Source organism: Stegodyphus dumicola, chromosome 9 (genome assembly GCF_044657685.1).
Source record: "Stegodyphus dumicola isolate Sdum_Otavi_A_Nest chromosome 9, ASM4465768v1".
Taxonomy (NCBI): domain Eukaryota; kingdom Metazoa; phylum Arthropoda; class Arachnida; order Araneae; family Eresidae; genus Stegodyphus; species Stegodyphus dumicola.
Window position 1 is genome coordinate 120,901,843 of NC_140776.1, and position 15,910 is coordinate 120,917,752.

The following is a 15,910-nucleotide window of genomic DNA, read 5'->3' on the forward strand; positions in this document are numbered from 1 at the left end:
CAAAATTTTAAGAATATGTGTAAATTAAAATCCATTTGAATGATCAGGACTTTAATACAGAACATATTACACCATGCATAGAAAACTCCAATATTACTTTGCTTTAGACACAAGTCTAAAGCCTACTAATGAGAATTTACTTATATGTTACAAGTTCATACTAAAAAAGGTCTGGCATGCAGAAACTAGATATTATGGTTCATGAGTTAGCAGACTTTTTTTATTTTAAATGGAGGTAAATTTGTATTTCTGTGCACAATGAAAATAGAAATCTCTGCTTCCAGGCATTAAAAACATTAAGTATCATATTAGTTTCCTCTCCACAGCTTGCACATAACACATCATAATAAAACTGCTGATATATTTCAATATCCTGCACTGAATTTTTATTATTTACAATGACATATTTCCTATAATGTTAATAATTATTACTTACTTGCCCATTCCATACTGGGGACAATTTTTCATGCGCTCCGACATTCGTTGACTTGACTGCAAAATATTATTAACATGAAACATTTTTACTTTGGCTACAAGCAATACAACCAATTCAAAACACATCATGACATTCTGAGTTACTTAAAATTAAATTATTAAATAGTTTGAAAGAAAGAAACATAAATCTTATCAGATAAAAATCTTGTAAGATTTATGCCTCAAATGAAGAAAACACATACTTATCAAAATATGCTTCAATTTTAATATTTTATTTTAATAATTATTGTATTCAAAATACTAAAATCACATCACAAATTATACACACAGTTATCTAAATAAAATCTAATAGCAACAACTTACAGATCCTCGTAAAATTAAAATGGGCACAGACAGTCCAAAACTTCCATTAGTGTACTATAATACAAAAACAAAAATATCAGAATTCCAGATACTAACAAACAATAAAAGAAGTAGCTATTACAATGCACTGTAGAGTATTCAAATGGATTTATTGAACGATTAGATAACTAAAATTAATAAATTTTATTTTCAACTCTTTAAATGAATTTTTTTGAATTGAAGCTTAATGAACTAGTATTAAGAAACCCTAGATAGTATAATTATCTTTCTTCTTACAACATAATTTTGTTAGATATAAAAATTGCAGATTATAAAAATCAATCTCAAACTTGAACGAACATCTGACAAAAGTACAGTATACCCTTCTCGAGCAGATCTGTGGAAAATGATTTTGCATATAGTGTTATCATAATTTTTTCACTAAATATGTCCAACACTAGAATTTCATATGTAATTCAATGTTTATTTGTCAGTATTGAATGTTTGCTTGCATCAGCTATGACCAGAAGTTATCAGAAATTTTTAAGGACTTCTAATGATTGAAAATGAAGCCAAAGAAATTGCAAGGGCAACTGGTAACAAGAGATTTTTAAGAAGAGATCAAAGATGGAAGAAAGAGTAGTAAAAAAAAATAATAATTGAGAAAAGACTAATGAAGAATGAATAATCATACAATACCAGACAACATTAAAAGCGGTGTTGATGAAAACGATAAAAGCACTTTACAAGAAATTATATGCATTGTTAAAACAGAATAAGGCACGGGAACTGTATGATTTTGCAATGGAGATGGGTTCAAATGAAGAAAGAAAATGACACTTTATGATAGGCATTGAAAAACTGTAGTTGTTACCATAAAACTTTTAAAGAATTGTGTCAGTTATTTCCCAGGTAAAAATCACCATTTTAAAAAAAAAGAATTGTATCACCTAAAATAAATCCTTTAAATTAACACATCTTGTGTGGATGTTTTGAAACCACTCTCAAAAGCTAGCAGGCAATTGTTTTCAATTCATGCACAAATTTACTTCTGCACAAAATAGCTGTAGTGCCAGGCCTTCCGTAACACGTGAAATCTGTCTCTAGCTATTATTTTTGGAAAAACTATAGGGAATTCCATGTTCCAATAATACTCTTTTCGGTCCTTAACATCCTTATCCCATAAGAAGAATAAGCTCCAAATATTTCTTCATATTTACTTGAGAGATATACGCCAATGCATAGCTGGACGCCCGGGTGCCGAATACTATGTTTGTCATAGCATAACAGCATCAACAAAGCACATTCAAAAGAATGCATTTTCAAAATGCACATTTTAACGTTGAAACATATGGGCATCGAGCTAGTGCTCATGTGTACCGGACCTCATTGTAAAAACATTACAAAACCCCTTCATTAATAATTCACCAATAATTTTATAAGGTATTTCTCCCACTTTCCTAGCGTCCTTCGTGGTGTAGTGGTTCTGCACACTGAGCCGGTATTTCAGAGGTCCGTGGTTCGATTCCCGGCGAAGGTGGTTGCTAATTTTTCATCTCTTTGGCTTCCAAAATATCCTAATGTCTTTACAGTGGCGCCCGAACTAAAAGGGTTGTGGATGATGATTCTCCACACCCAGGATTTGGCGACTAGGTCCCCTAAAACCCTAGTCGCCTTTTAAAAAGGGGAGTATATAAGGTATTTCTCCCACTTTCCTAGCGTCCTTCGTGGTGTAGTGGTTCTGCACACTGAGCCGGTATTTCAGAGGTCCGTGGTTCGATTCCCGGCAAAGGTGGTTGCTAATTTTTCATCTCTTTGGCTTCCAAAATATCCTAATGTCTCTACAATTTGTTGAAAATGACTTTTGTCACTATCGATGCTTGACTACCAATCTGCACAAAACGACTTTAGTTGCTTCCTGTGCTGGACTACCAAACTGAACAAAGCCACTTTTTAGTCGCTTCCCACGCAGGTTGTGTTAATATATTCATTTCATTTCCCCCTTTTTAATCACAATATTTAGGTTTGTTTCACTTATAATTACTTTCTTAATCTGAATTATATCTAACACAGTTTTCCCACAGAGAGTTAACTTTGTGAAATGCGATTTTGTTCAGCAACGGTTTACTGTAATTCATACCACACAGAAAAGAAAATTTTGAATGCACATTTTCTGTAATTAATATTGAAAAAAGTCAGCATCCTTATTCGTTTCAAAATGTAAAATTCACCTCTATGACAGCAAACAGTAGCTTTGCTTCTTCAGTGAAATCTTTCTTGTCATCTAAACTGTTTTGTGAGGATCCTGCCTTCAGAATATTTTTAGCTCTCTTCAACCTACAATGGATACAGAACAAACAAATATAGACAACATTTTTTGGAAACAGATTTTAAGAAATTTTCTAATTTTAATAAATACTATTTCAAAAACTCTGTATATCTCAACAACTAATAATGTTGCCACAGAGATTATCTAGATAAACTGTAATCATAAAAGCTCTCGATCTAACCAGCAATTAGAAATCCTAAATGTTTCCTAACTTTTCAATTTATATGCATTTTTCTTAAACAGGAAGAAATTAAAATTTTTTATTAACTTTTTTACGTTACAAGCTTTTATTTCAACTTCAAAACGTTAAGAAATTATAACAAAAAATAATATTTAATTTTTCAAAAGGTTCATTCATTCTTAAATTTAAACAAATAAACTAAAAAATGATAGACTTGATAACACTGCTCTTATTTCAAACTACACAATGTCTTAAAAAACATTTTGGATTTGGTTTTAATTCAAATGCTTTTCTATTGTGATTTTTCACATATCAGAAACTTAATATTTTGTACCATGTTTTTAAATACAATTAAAAAATTCAAAGTAACACTGTTGCTTATAAATACATTTAAAAAATAAGCTTCAAGCCATTTACTTCAATTTTCTTAGCCATAAAAGTTAAATACTTTAAAGCAATGAAAAATATGAAATAGAAAACCCCATTTAAATTTCCTAGTTTAATAGTTCTTGAGATGCCCTCAAAAATTCTAAACTTGTTCTAATATGGTTATGAAATTTATACAGAATTAGTCCCCCCCCCCCAACTGTTAAATAAGAAGCAACTCAACTTTTCAAACAAAAACTGACATAGCAAAATAATCAAAATGATTAAAAAAACACCTTTTTCTACAATTATCACAACATATCTCTCTTCCTCCAACATTAGTGACTTCATGTCCTTCAAAATGAGATAAAAGCATTTGTCTTCGACAGCGCGTTGAATTCAAATACTGTTGCATTTTTGTTATCATATCTGCTTTATGTGCTTGAAATTTTGCATTCTTAATATCTGCCAAGAAAAGCCTACAAAAAAATTACACATATTAATTATATTCATCATTTTAATGCATGCTACAAAAAGTGAATGCAATAATTTAATAATACAACATCCTTTGCTTTTTAAATATACTTTTTCTCTTGATATTCATAAATACAATTTAACTATTAAAAATACAAAAAGCACATTTTAAAACTGTGGTTACAGACATTTTTTTTTTCTTAAACTCTGTTCTTGAATGAATAGCTGGTTACAATTTTTTTTTTTTTTTTAATAAATAACATAATTTTATGAAGAGTTTCAATACTGTTGGTAGAAGGGTTTTAATTAATTAGAAAGCAAATTTAAATATCTTAACATGTAAAATTCATAGGAATACTTGATGAAAATTTCCAAATGTCACTTTTAAATTTAATAATAAATTCTGTTTTATTCAAGACAGAACCATCAGTTGTCAAAGTAAACAACTTTGGATTAGTGGCTAGTCTCTGATTTTTTGTCAAAATGCTCAAGCAATATACTTCTTAGAATTTATGACTGGTCACCTATAGGATATTTGTATCACTATGCCAAATGTACGATATCAGTTAAACCACTGTCACAGTGGCTATCCTTAGAAAGAGATTTTTCACTAAGTTTTGGTAGGTGTCTCAAGTGCTTTCTTCCATTCCTCTTGCAATGCGGTGAACAGTTCTGTGGTAGTAGTGTTGCCTAGCTCTCAAATGTTACTCTAACTTATCCCAGAGATGGTCGAATGGGTTGGCCAGTTGAGTTCATTCACTCGCATTTCCCCACATAAGTTGGTTGTGGCACTCACTTCATGAACGGTGAACTGTCACGTTAAAAATGATAGAAGGCAGTTTCAAATTTTTAATAGCACAGAATTGCTTGATATTCTATCACAGTCTTCATTCAGGATTTGAGGCACAAAACCACCTCAAAAACAAAAACTTATGCCAAAAATCCCTTTTTTGTCACATTTTACAGTGGAAACTCTGGTAATTACACCTCATCTGGCATTCATCTAAACCTATCCATCAGAATATTGCAACATGTAATGTGAATTATCACTTCACAAATTGCTTTTACATCATTCTAGAGATCAAGGGCAATGAATTTTGCTTTACTTACAATGGCAACAAGCATTCAGTTTAATGATAATTGATTTATGTGCTGTAGATTGCACATGGAACCAGTATATGAATTTAAACACCCATAAACAAATGGTATAAGTACTATTGTAACTTTCTGATGTCAATGCCTGTATTCACAGTTTCTAACAAACCTCAGCAGCTTGACTTTACTACACATGGAAAGAAACCAATTTGTCTTTTTCTATTCCTTGGTCAGGGCTGAAGTTTTATAACACCTCAACATTTGCAATTTATCACTACATCACTCACCATTGCATGTAAAATCTGGGAACTGCCAAATAGTTCATAGATGGAATTATCAAATGAGTGGGCAGCAATAATCCTGCCTAATTTAACTTCATTCAGCTCTCATTTTCAATAACTGAAGCTAGCATGCATTTCTAGAGAATGCTCACAATCTTTTTATAGGCCAATGATATGCATTAGGGACCCATGTGTGATCCTACTTTCATTTCGAAGGGATGTCTGATCATTAACAGTTACCAATATAGAGCATGCCAGTAAGAAGCATGAAAAAAACAACAAGTTTGTTGGTTAACCCATTAGCTGCTGGTGTTGCGTTGACGCAACGGTCAAAATAGAAGCGTATATAAATATAACTACCTAAGATATTTTATACCAGCAGATGATTTTGTGTAGGGAATATTATGAAGATTATTTCTGTAAAAAAATATTTGCCTTCAACAATCATTTTGTTTATAATAATTAATCTCATACTTTAAGCAAAATTTTCGAATGGGTATTTTTGCTGAAAATATTTAACGAAAGAATCGTCGTCTTTATGAGTGATCTATTTTTAGTCAAGGTCACCGTTTACCAGAACATTACATCAGTCAGATGTTTATATTTGTGTTGGGAAGGAAGGGTAAACAGGTGTTGCGCTGACGCAACGTCAGCAGGAAACGGGTAGTCAATCTCCTTTTTCACTCATTCCTTTCGATGTTCTGGTTCATGCTCTGGTTGTTTAAAAATGCCTAGAACAAGGTATCTAATATTAGAAGAAGCCCTTCAAAGATTTTTTGATGAAGAAACGGATGATGATAATGTTAATAATAACAAGAATGAAACTGATATTGTTGTTGTTCCCCCAGAAATTACAGAAACTAGTGACGAAAAAGAAAGGGATGGCAATGTTTTAAATAATGATAATGATATTTTACCAAATGATACTGCTGGGGAAGTTGAAATTGACGTAAGAAGTAAGTTTCAATAGTCATACTAAAAAGTTTAAAAGGCAGAAGACTGAAATCTTGAAGTGGATAGAAAAGGAACTGTTAGTTATGTCTCAGGAAGAACATGAAAAAAGAGATAGAAGAGAAACTATAAAAGACAAAATACAAGGTAAAACTACTGGAGAGATTTTCAATTTTCTTTTTGGTTCAGACGTTTACTCTCTTCTCACTGAACAGACAAATATATACACACCCAGCAAAAAAATTGCCCAGAATTTATTGCATCTGAAGCCTATATGAGAAGATTTATTGGAAAATTATTGCTTACAGGATATCATTCTTTACTTCAAGAAGAAATGTATTAGTCTTTTGATAAGGACATTTCTGTTCCTGTTGTACGAGAATCGATATCATGTTTGCAGTACAGGAATATGAAGCAGAACTTGCATTTGACAATACTGACAAATTATCTGAGGTGAGACCGTATCTAAACTTACTATCACCACTTTTTACTACTGGAAATATAAAGTTTCTTTTAGATTTCAGACACGAGACTGCATTATTCCTTTTGCAAACTCCTATTGAGAGTGTAGAATCAGCCAGAAATAGATCAGCAACAGGAAGACCTAGTAAATTCAGCATTCAAAAACGTTGCATGGAGATGGTAGACATTTTATCGTAAAGTCCGTTGATAACAAAAGACTTTGTTGTAAAGAGTACCAAGCCAGACTGTTTATAGATGCAAAGTATGTAATGTAGCTTTACATCATGATTATAATCAAGCTTTTCATGGAATCTTTCAATTGAAATAATCTGTATTTGTAAAAGAAATAATACTGTATATTTTAATATTAAATTAATTACAAGTAAAGTGATTTGTAGATTTATAAAATGTTATACAGATAAAAAGTAATCCTGTGCTCCACTAAAAGAAAAATCACACGAGTACAATCCTACTCACTGAACATCCGTAGTCTTATTCCGCTGACGTTGCGCGAACGCAACACTCGCTTTTTCCACAGGTAAGAGCATTTTTTAAATTTTCAATCTAAATCTATGTTATAAATGCTTAATTTAATATTTGTTATTATTTTCATGAGAAAAGAAATATTCCTTGTAGTTTTGGTGGTTAATGGGTTAATAGCTCAACGAAAATTGCATGCATGTATATACAACATTTAAGTCTTTAACATAATAAAGCATAAAATATTTCAGTAATTAGAGCAGGCGTGAATGTGCAAGTTGGGGGGGAAAAAAAAAAAAAAAAAAAAAAAAACTAAATGCGCACGTGCGATCTAAAGAAAAAAACAAAAACATTTTAATAAAATGTCAACCTTTTAATATAAAAAGTATTAAACATATACATATAATTAAACTAAAATAACACTTGTACTTACTATTTTGCTATTAATTTTATCTTCCACTTGTAAAACAAAAATCAGTAAATCACCAAGAGATTGTAATGAATTAACCTTCTTTAAGATGCTCTTTATGTAACTTAATTTAACAGTTGATACATGAATACTGTGCACAACATTACAACACACTAATATACATATTTATGTTACATATTACTGCCCATTTCCAGGCAATGACAAGTGTTAGAGATAATATACAGGGTGATTATAATTAAAGTTTAAGCTTCAAAATGCTATAAAAAAAGAACCACTGATGAAAATGATGTGAAATTTGAAAGGAATGTTATTGAAGAAGGCGGAACGAGTATGGCAGAAGAAAAAAATTTAGTATCAAAAGTTAGCAACAGATGGCGCTGTAAGCGGCAGAATCACGACGAGAAACGAGAAATGTTTCGTAAAACAACGGCTAAGGTGGCAGTTACACATTAAAACGCATTGACAAATTAGAATTGTTGAATAATTTTATTTGCATGACTGTACATATCACATCGGAAGGGACAAATCGATTGGTTTCAAGAGTTTTGCGGCGGCATACCGCATAAGAACCATTCATCAAAGAAGTTCGGAACTGTCGCAAAACATGTTCAATATGGTGTCCACCGTTGTGTGCAACAAGTTGAAAGCAACAAACAGCATGTTCCACAACGGATCGCAGTGTCTCCGGGGTGATGTTCAGAATGTTTTGCGAAATGCGTGCCTTTAATTCCGCTAAATTTGCAATTGGAGCATGGAACACAACATCCTTCAGATATCCCCACAGCCAGAAATCACACGGAGTAAGATCAGGCGATCGGGACGGCCAGGCTGTAGGGAAATGACGGCTGATAATTCGAGCATTTCCGAAATGGCGCCTCAGCAGCTGCTTCACGGGATATGCAATGTGCGGAGGAGCGCCATCTTGCATAAAAATGATTTCATTCACACATCCACGCTGTTGCAGAGCTGGAATCACGTGGTTGCGCAAAAGAGACGCATACCTCTGACCAGTGATGATTGCGGTAACAGGACCGGAAGCACCCGTCTGCTCGAAAAAATATGGTTGTAGGATGACTAATGCCGTAAAGCCACACCATACCGTGACCTTTTCAGGATGAAGTGGTACGGGGTGCGTTGCCAGTGGATTTTCTGTTGCCCATATTCGACAATTCTGGGTATTCACGTATCCTGTCATATGGAAATGGGCTTATGGTCATATGGAAAGTGGATAATGAATGGCCGTGGAAAATTTCCAACGTCTCCCTAGCTGTCAGGTCAGAAGGAAGCAACTCCTGCACATGGCCAATTTTGTACGGATAGCATTGCAGGATGTTTCGTACCTGTCGTTTCGAATTTTTGCATCATTTTCTTTAGACCTACGACACTCATTGGACCAACGCCTTCTTTTATACCCTTCAGTGCCCTGAATTTTTGCAGAGCTACTCTTGCACAATCATCATTCTTGTAATACAGCTTTACCAGCAGAGCGCGGTCCTGCAGTGAAACACCCATGGCGAACGCCTAAGTCGCGAAATGAGGAACAGCCTGGTACCTGGCGGCTTTATAACACTGAAATTTAACTAACATTTTAATTTACGTCTTCTTCCGCTTGCAGCGCCATCTGTTACTAACTTTTGAAACTAAATTTTTTCTTCTGCCATACGCTTTCCGCCTTCTTCAATAACATTCCTTTCAAATTTGACGTCATTTTCATGAGTGGTTCTTTTTTTATAGCGTTTTGAAACTTAAACTTTAATTATAATCACCCTGTATATATATATATAACTGTTACTATAGCTTTCAATTATCTTCACTTTTAGTTTAATAATAATAATATATTTATATAATACCATAAAAAGTAGTCATATGAGATAATATAGTTACAAAATAACATAACATATAGTTAAAGGAGGAATTTAAAATAACTATTTTGTCCGTCTCACTCGACCCTGATTAAAAATTTTTAGGGAAAAAGCTTTTTCCTTTTTGCTACTTTTGCAGCCAACTTTTCTAATTTCTGTTTGCGAGCTAGTTTTAATTTCTTTTCAGCAGCTTTTATACAATCCCTTCATACTTTTTTATTTTCTTCTTTATTTTCAGCAATGTTTAATTGCTTTTTTTTTAAGATTCTCGCTCCTCCTTTTTTATCTCTAGCTCTTCTTGTTGGAAAATATGACCTATTGTAACCCTTTTTCTGCATCATCTCTCCTTCTTGAAATAATTCTAACTTTTACATAAGGTTTAGTTCTTATTTTAAAGGGATATAGCAATTACTTCTACTTTGTTTTTCACTGCCACTGTGTGTATTAAGAACGGACTTTTCCAGCTTAATTAAGATGCAAAAACGAAACTTGATATTACGTCATCGGAAAAGCCGAGTCGTGCCGATAGTTGATTGGTTGCCGTGAGATAACATCATGTCTACTTCAGGTATAAGTATCTCACGTCGCTCTGGCTTATTCCTTAACTTCTTTGAAGATGTGAGAAATTTTCCCTATGAAGCTCTTAATTCACTTACAGACTATGACATTAGTATTGAGCACATAGTGAAAAGACCTCGAACGATTCACCATAATTCTAAGTGGTAGTAGTGTATATAATGTTAAAAAAAAAAATTATTATTTTACTATTCCTCTGCAGTTACTATTCAAGAAAGATGAACTTTGCAAAGTTAGGACTTTATTTTTCATCGATGAATTCTTAGTTTTACTACTTATTTAACCAAGATTTTTACTTTTACTTTTTATTTTTACTATTTCGTATCGTGTGTTTTAAAATCAAAATTCGTGGTAACACCAAATGCTTACTCTCACTCATTAGCCCCAGTGAGCTACATGATCTCATTTTCGCCTTTTACAGTTTCCTATTCATTTAATGATTATATCGCAAGTTTAAAAGAATTTCAAGTGTTTCAAAAGACATAGGACTTTTAAATTCACAGATAGATGTTGCTTTTACTATGTTCGAACTTTATTTATTTCCAAAAACTACAAAAAACTTCATTTTTCGAACTCTGACTCCTCGACCAATCTAAATGCCGGATGCTGATCACGTGTTTCTGCTCTTCTAGACTCACCCAGAAGCTTAGACTTCTATTACTAATTCTGCTAAATGTTTTTACAACTGTAAACTTTGCTTTTGCATCACTTCTTTGTACAGTTTATGAGCATTCCTTAAATTTTTACATAGAGTTTTGTGCACTGGAGAACGCAAGTGGTTATCCGTATGTCTGACAGATGGCGCCAGCATCGATCGCTGAAATTATTGAAGTCAACTCTTATTTGACGGTTGCTTGCTCTTCTTTGATTCGACATTCGTTCGCATCTAGTTCCGCCTTTCCACATAAGCCCCACCTACTTCGCATTGATGTAAAACAACGTATTTCGCAATCTCTGGCATGACGTAAAGTTTTTTTACAAAGAAAAGAGGGAGACAGCGTGTCCTCCGTTTACCCCCCCCCACACACACACACATTTGCCGGTCGCGATTTCTCAACGATTCTACATCGATCTCAGAAACAGCCTGGGTGATGTTCAAAAAGCGGAATTCCACGAAAACGCGGAAAACTTTTATGCCTGAATTACAGTTTTTTTATTAGGGGAGAAAATATTATATAAAAAACAACTTTTTACTTTTACAGACACCTTTTACCTATAGTGTTGGAACTATTCTCATAAAATTCAGTATAGTCAAGTCTTTAATCCGAACTCGTCGGGACTTCGGCGATTCCGGATTATAGATCATCAATTTAAATCTGGTAAGATGGCATGTAGAAATTATAAAATTAATTATGATCTAAAGGGTATCAAAATTTACAAAAAAAAAAAAAAAAAAAAAAAAAAAAAAAAAAAAAAAAAAGCTTAATATTTATTTGTTTACTTTATTAAACATTTCCTTCAACGCGTGCATGCGTAAAGCATACATTACGCATAGTCGAAATTAGAAAATTGCAACCAGAAAACTATTTGATGTGTATTCGTGATATTCATTATGATGAGGAATTTGATTTAAATCATATCAAAGACGGAGTACATCAAGATGAAATACTACATTTAGTAAGGGATTATAAGCCGAATAAAATAAAAACATCTGCCCTGAAGATAAGGATAGTGCTGGCAGATAAACTTCCAGTTCATTGCGTGCTGCGATGTCCCCCCCCCCCCGCTCAGAGCAGCGTGAAATTGATAAACAGATTTCGGAATGGTTAGACAAACAAAGGATATGCCTTTCTCCATTTTTTGCAGCAATTCTACTTTTTGTTTGATAGACATCGAAACATGCTTTCGCTTTGAAGATAGATCCTTTGGCAGCTCTAGAATCGGAAATTTTATTTGACATAATCGAAAGTTCAAGCTTACTTTTATAAAATTGCTCTAACACTCTGCAAAAAATAATAAGCCAGATCCAATTTGAAGATTAAGGAACAACGCAATCTGCAACATTAACTGAAATAGATAATTTTAGCTTAGCTTATACCGTCCTTTATACATTAAACGCACATGCGTAAATGTATTATGCACATGCGTGAAAGCATATGCGCATGCGTGAACGCATATGCGCATGCGTAAACGCCTAAGCGCATGCGTGAACGCATTATGTGTTGACGCATGCACAGAAAGTTTGTAGCTTTGAGGTATGGATTATAGATCATTCCGGTTTATGGGTGTCCGGATTAACGACTTTTGACTGTACTGTGTTTTAACAAACTTTAAATCTGTTTATGATTAATGTTTAAGGAAATAAAGTATATAACCATTTCATAAATGCAAAACATATGAAACCTCACTTAGTTGACAGTCTGCATGCAGTGAACCTTCCCTAAAAGTGACTAGTATTTCTGAGAAGAAGCATTTGTACTCAACATTACCTTAATAGAAGACCAAAATTATCAGGTACGTCTGTGGTTGACTTAAAGGGGATTCACTGCATTTATGCTGGGAAATGTATCATCTAAAAGGACAAGAGTATGATATACAGTCAAAAGTCGTTAATTCGGACACCCATAATCCGGAATGATCTATAATCCGGAGCTCAAAGCTATAAACTTTCTGTGCATTCTTCGCTTTGACGCATGCACATAGGCGTTTACGCGTGCGCGTAAGACCTTTACAGCTGCGAATATTCGTGTGTGCAAGCGCATAATACGTTTACGCATGCGCGTTTAATGTATAACAGACGGTATAAGCTAAGCTGTTAATGTTGCAGATTGCGTTGTTCCTTAATCTTCGAATTGGATCCGGCTTCTTATTTTTTGCAGACTGTTAGAGCAATTTTATAAAAGTAAGGTTGAACTTTCGATTATGTTTAGAATTTCCGATATATATTTACTGATATGTAAAGGATCTCCAAAATGAAAGTAAGTTTTGAAATCCGAAATCTGTTTATCAATTTCCCGCTGCTCTGCGGCAGGGGGGGGGGAGAAACGCCTCGGCGCGCAATGAATTGAAAGTTGATCTGTCAGCACAATCCTTATCTTCAGGGCAGATGTTTTTATTTTATTTGACTTATAATTCCTTACTAAATGTAGTATTTCATCTCGATGTACTCCGTCTTTGATATGATTTAAATCAAGTTCCTCGTCATTATAATTCGCTTCCGATAGTGAAGAAAGTGACAGAGAGGTTATTGAAAACGAAAACATTTCGATTGACAAATTAGTCAGTATTCTCGACACAGCCATTATAGGACTTGAACAGTGGAACTTTGTAACTAAACAAGAAATTATGTCTGTTTAATAGAATTAATGAGAAAGTATTATCACATGAAACGAAGCAACTTAAACAACTTACATTGACAGAAATGTTTAATAAAGTAAACAAATAAGTATTAAGCTTTTTCATTTTGTAAATTTTGATACCCTTTAGATGATAATCGTTCTTTATTTCATAAATTACGGTTTCATATTTTTAATTTCGTAATTTCTGCATGCCATCTTACGAGATTTAAACTGATGATCTATAATCCGGAAGAATCGATTATCCGGAATCGCTAAAGTCCCGATGAGTCCGGATTAACGACTTTTGACTTTGATATACTTCTTCAGAGATATTAATATATTACAACATATTGTGTCATTCAGAACACTCTGCAGTTTTCCGAATCAAAGTGGGCTTTTTTACAACTACTCATAAGGAGTGACCTTGATCGAGTCAGATGTTTATACAATGTCTTTTCTGCTCCTGATGTTTGTGGCCTCCTGCTATAGCATGTTTTGTGGCATAATTTTTATACCAGTGCATTGCTCCGAACGGAGAACCCCAAAATTCGCTTCCATCATATATATTATGTTCCTTTATTAAACAAATTTGATGTGCACGACATGGCGTCCTCGAATGGCCTATTATACACATTTTTACTGCATTTCATATAAACTTATTTATTTGAATTTCATTAGAGATATATTTATCATTCCATTACTTCAGTTCTCACTTCGCGGCAAAACAAAAATACATAAAAAAGCCAAACATCTTCATTTAAAATTGTAAAATGCAGAAAACGTAACACCAGATACAGTTAAAACACTTAGAAAAAAATTTTAAATTAGAGTTTCTACCGAAAAAAAAAAAGTGATTCGGCCAGCACATAAGAAGGTGGATCTTTCATTGCACAAAACTGAAAGTTTACTTTTAGTCCCACTCGGCAAAAAGACGCTGAAGGTACAGAAACTGACTAAATTAAATATTCTAAGTTTTAAATGTAAAGAAATATGACTGCTGGGTTAGGCTTAGCTGCACTAAAACAACTTTTAAATTGTTACTAATTCTACAACTATTGCATGCAGATTAACTAAACGTATAAAAACCTTAACCCGAATGTAAGACCAAAATAATTCAATCATTCTTAAAGCAAAAAATGCAAAATTTACCAACATATAAGAATAAAAAATAAAATAAATAATTAAAAAAAAAAAAAAAAAAAAAAACCTAAGCTCACCGAGCCAAGTAACAGAGTTGGTATACATATACAGTACAAAGTCCGAAATCCAGACGACTCATCGAGACTTCAACGATTCCGGATTTGGGATTTTTCCAGATATTAAATCATCAGTTTAAATCTAGCAAGATGGCATGTAGAAATTATAAAATTAAAAATATGAAATCTTGATTTATGAAATAATGAAGAATTTATGATCTAAATGGTATCAAAATAATAATAATAATAATAATAAAGACTCTTAATATTGGTTTACCTCATTAAACATTTCTTTCAATGTAAGTTGTTTAAGTTGCTTTGTTTTTTGCGCTAATACTTTCTCTTTAATTCTGTACAAGACATATTCTCTTGTTTAGTTACATTGTTGAAGTCCTGTAACTGCTGTTTCGAGAATTCCGACTAACTTGCCATTGAAATTTTCTCGTTTTCAGTAACTTCTCTGTCCCTTTCTTCACTATCGGTAGCGGTATTTTCTGGATCTAGAACCATACTACAGAGTTCGTCATTCATTAATTGATTGATAATTGAGAAGCATTGTCATCACAATGAAAAACTTCTTTTACATCATCTTCGTTTATTACCGCTTCTCCACGTCTTTACAAAATCCGTTAATTGGAAAATTTCACCTTTGTTTTGCAATATCCGAAAACCTTTAAAATTCGCAGCTATCATAATCAAATTTAGTTATCCTTCACTATACATATTTGGCTATGCATCATGAGCTTGGCGACTAATGACAAATTGTTCTGTTAAATTTTATCTTGCTTCTACCATGAATTGAGACAATTAAGCCTGAACTGCTGCTTAAGGCTTATCAGAGATCTGAATAAATAAATTTCCACATATACTTAAGCCTTATTGAGGGCTGTGTGATACTTTTTTGGCAATATGAAGCAACTCCAATGATGGAACACAGAAAAAACTTTATTTAGCACTCAAAATGACGACATACAAAACAAGAAGAAAAAATAATTCTAACATTTAAAAATAAATTGCATTCTTCCTGCAAGAGCCGCACTGGAGCCTGGTTTCAAATACTGCCATTCACAAATACCTTAATGTTCATCTAATTAAATTATTTATTTTAAACTACAAGATTTTAATAATATTTAAAGCTGTTACAACCTCTCCCCCAACGCAGAGGCTTTTAC

At 33.2% G+C, this 15,910-nt stretch overlaps 1 protein-coding gene across 4 annotated transcripts in view; it reads right to left on the reverse strand.

Moving 5' to 3' along the window:
* LOC118186278 (bifunctional 3'-5' exonuclease/ATP-dependent helicase WRN-like) overlaps positions 1 to 15,910 on the reverse strand; it is a 151,044-nt gene that overhangs the window by 34,604 nt on the left and 100,530 nt on the right. For all 4 annotated transcript variants that reach the window (XM_085824020.1, XM_085824022.1, XM_085824023.1 and 1 more), the window contains 4 exons: positions 3,950 to 4,132; positions 3,009 to 3,114; positions 799 to 852; positions 437 to 492 (listed from right to left, as the gene is read on the reverse strand). In XM_085824020.1, the coding sequence (XP_085680146.1) occupies positions 437 to 492; positions 799 to 852; positions 3,009 to 3,114; positions 3,950 to 4,132 (399 nt within the window). The remainder of the gene's footprint in view (positions 1 to 436; positions 493 to 798; positions 853 to 3,008; positions 3,115 to 3,949; positions 4,133 to 15,910) is intronic.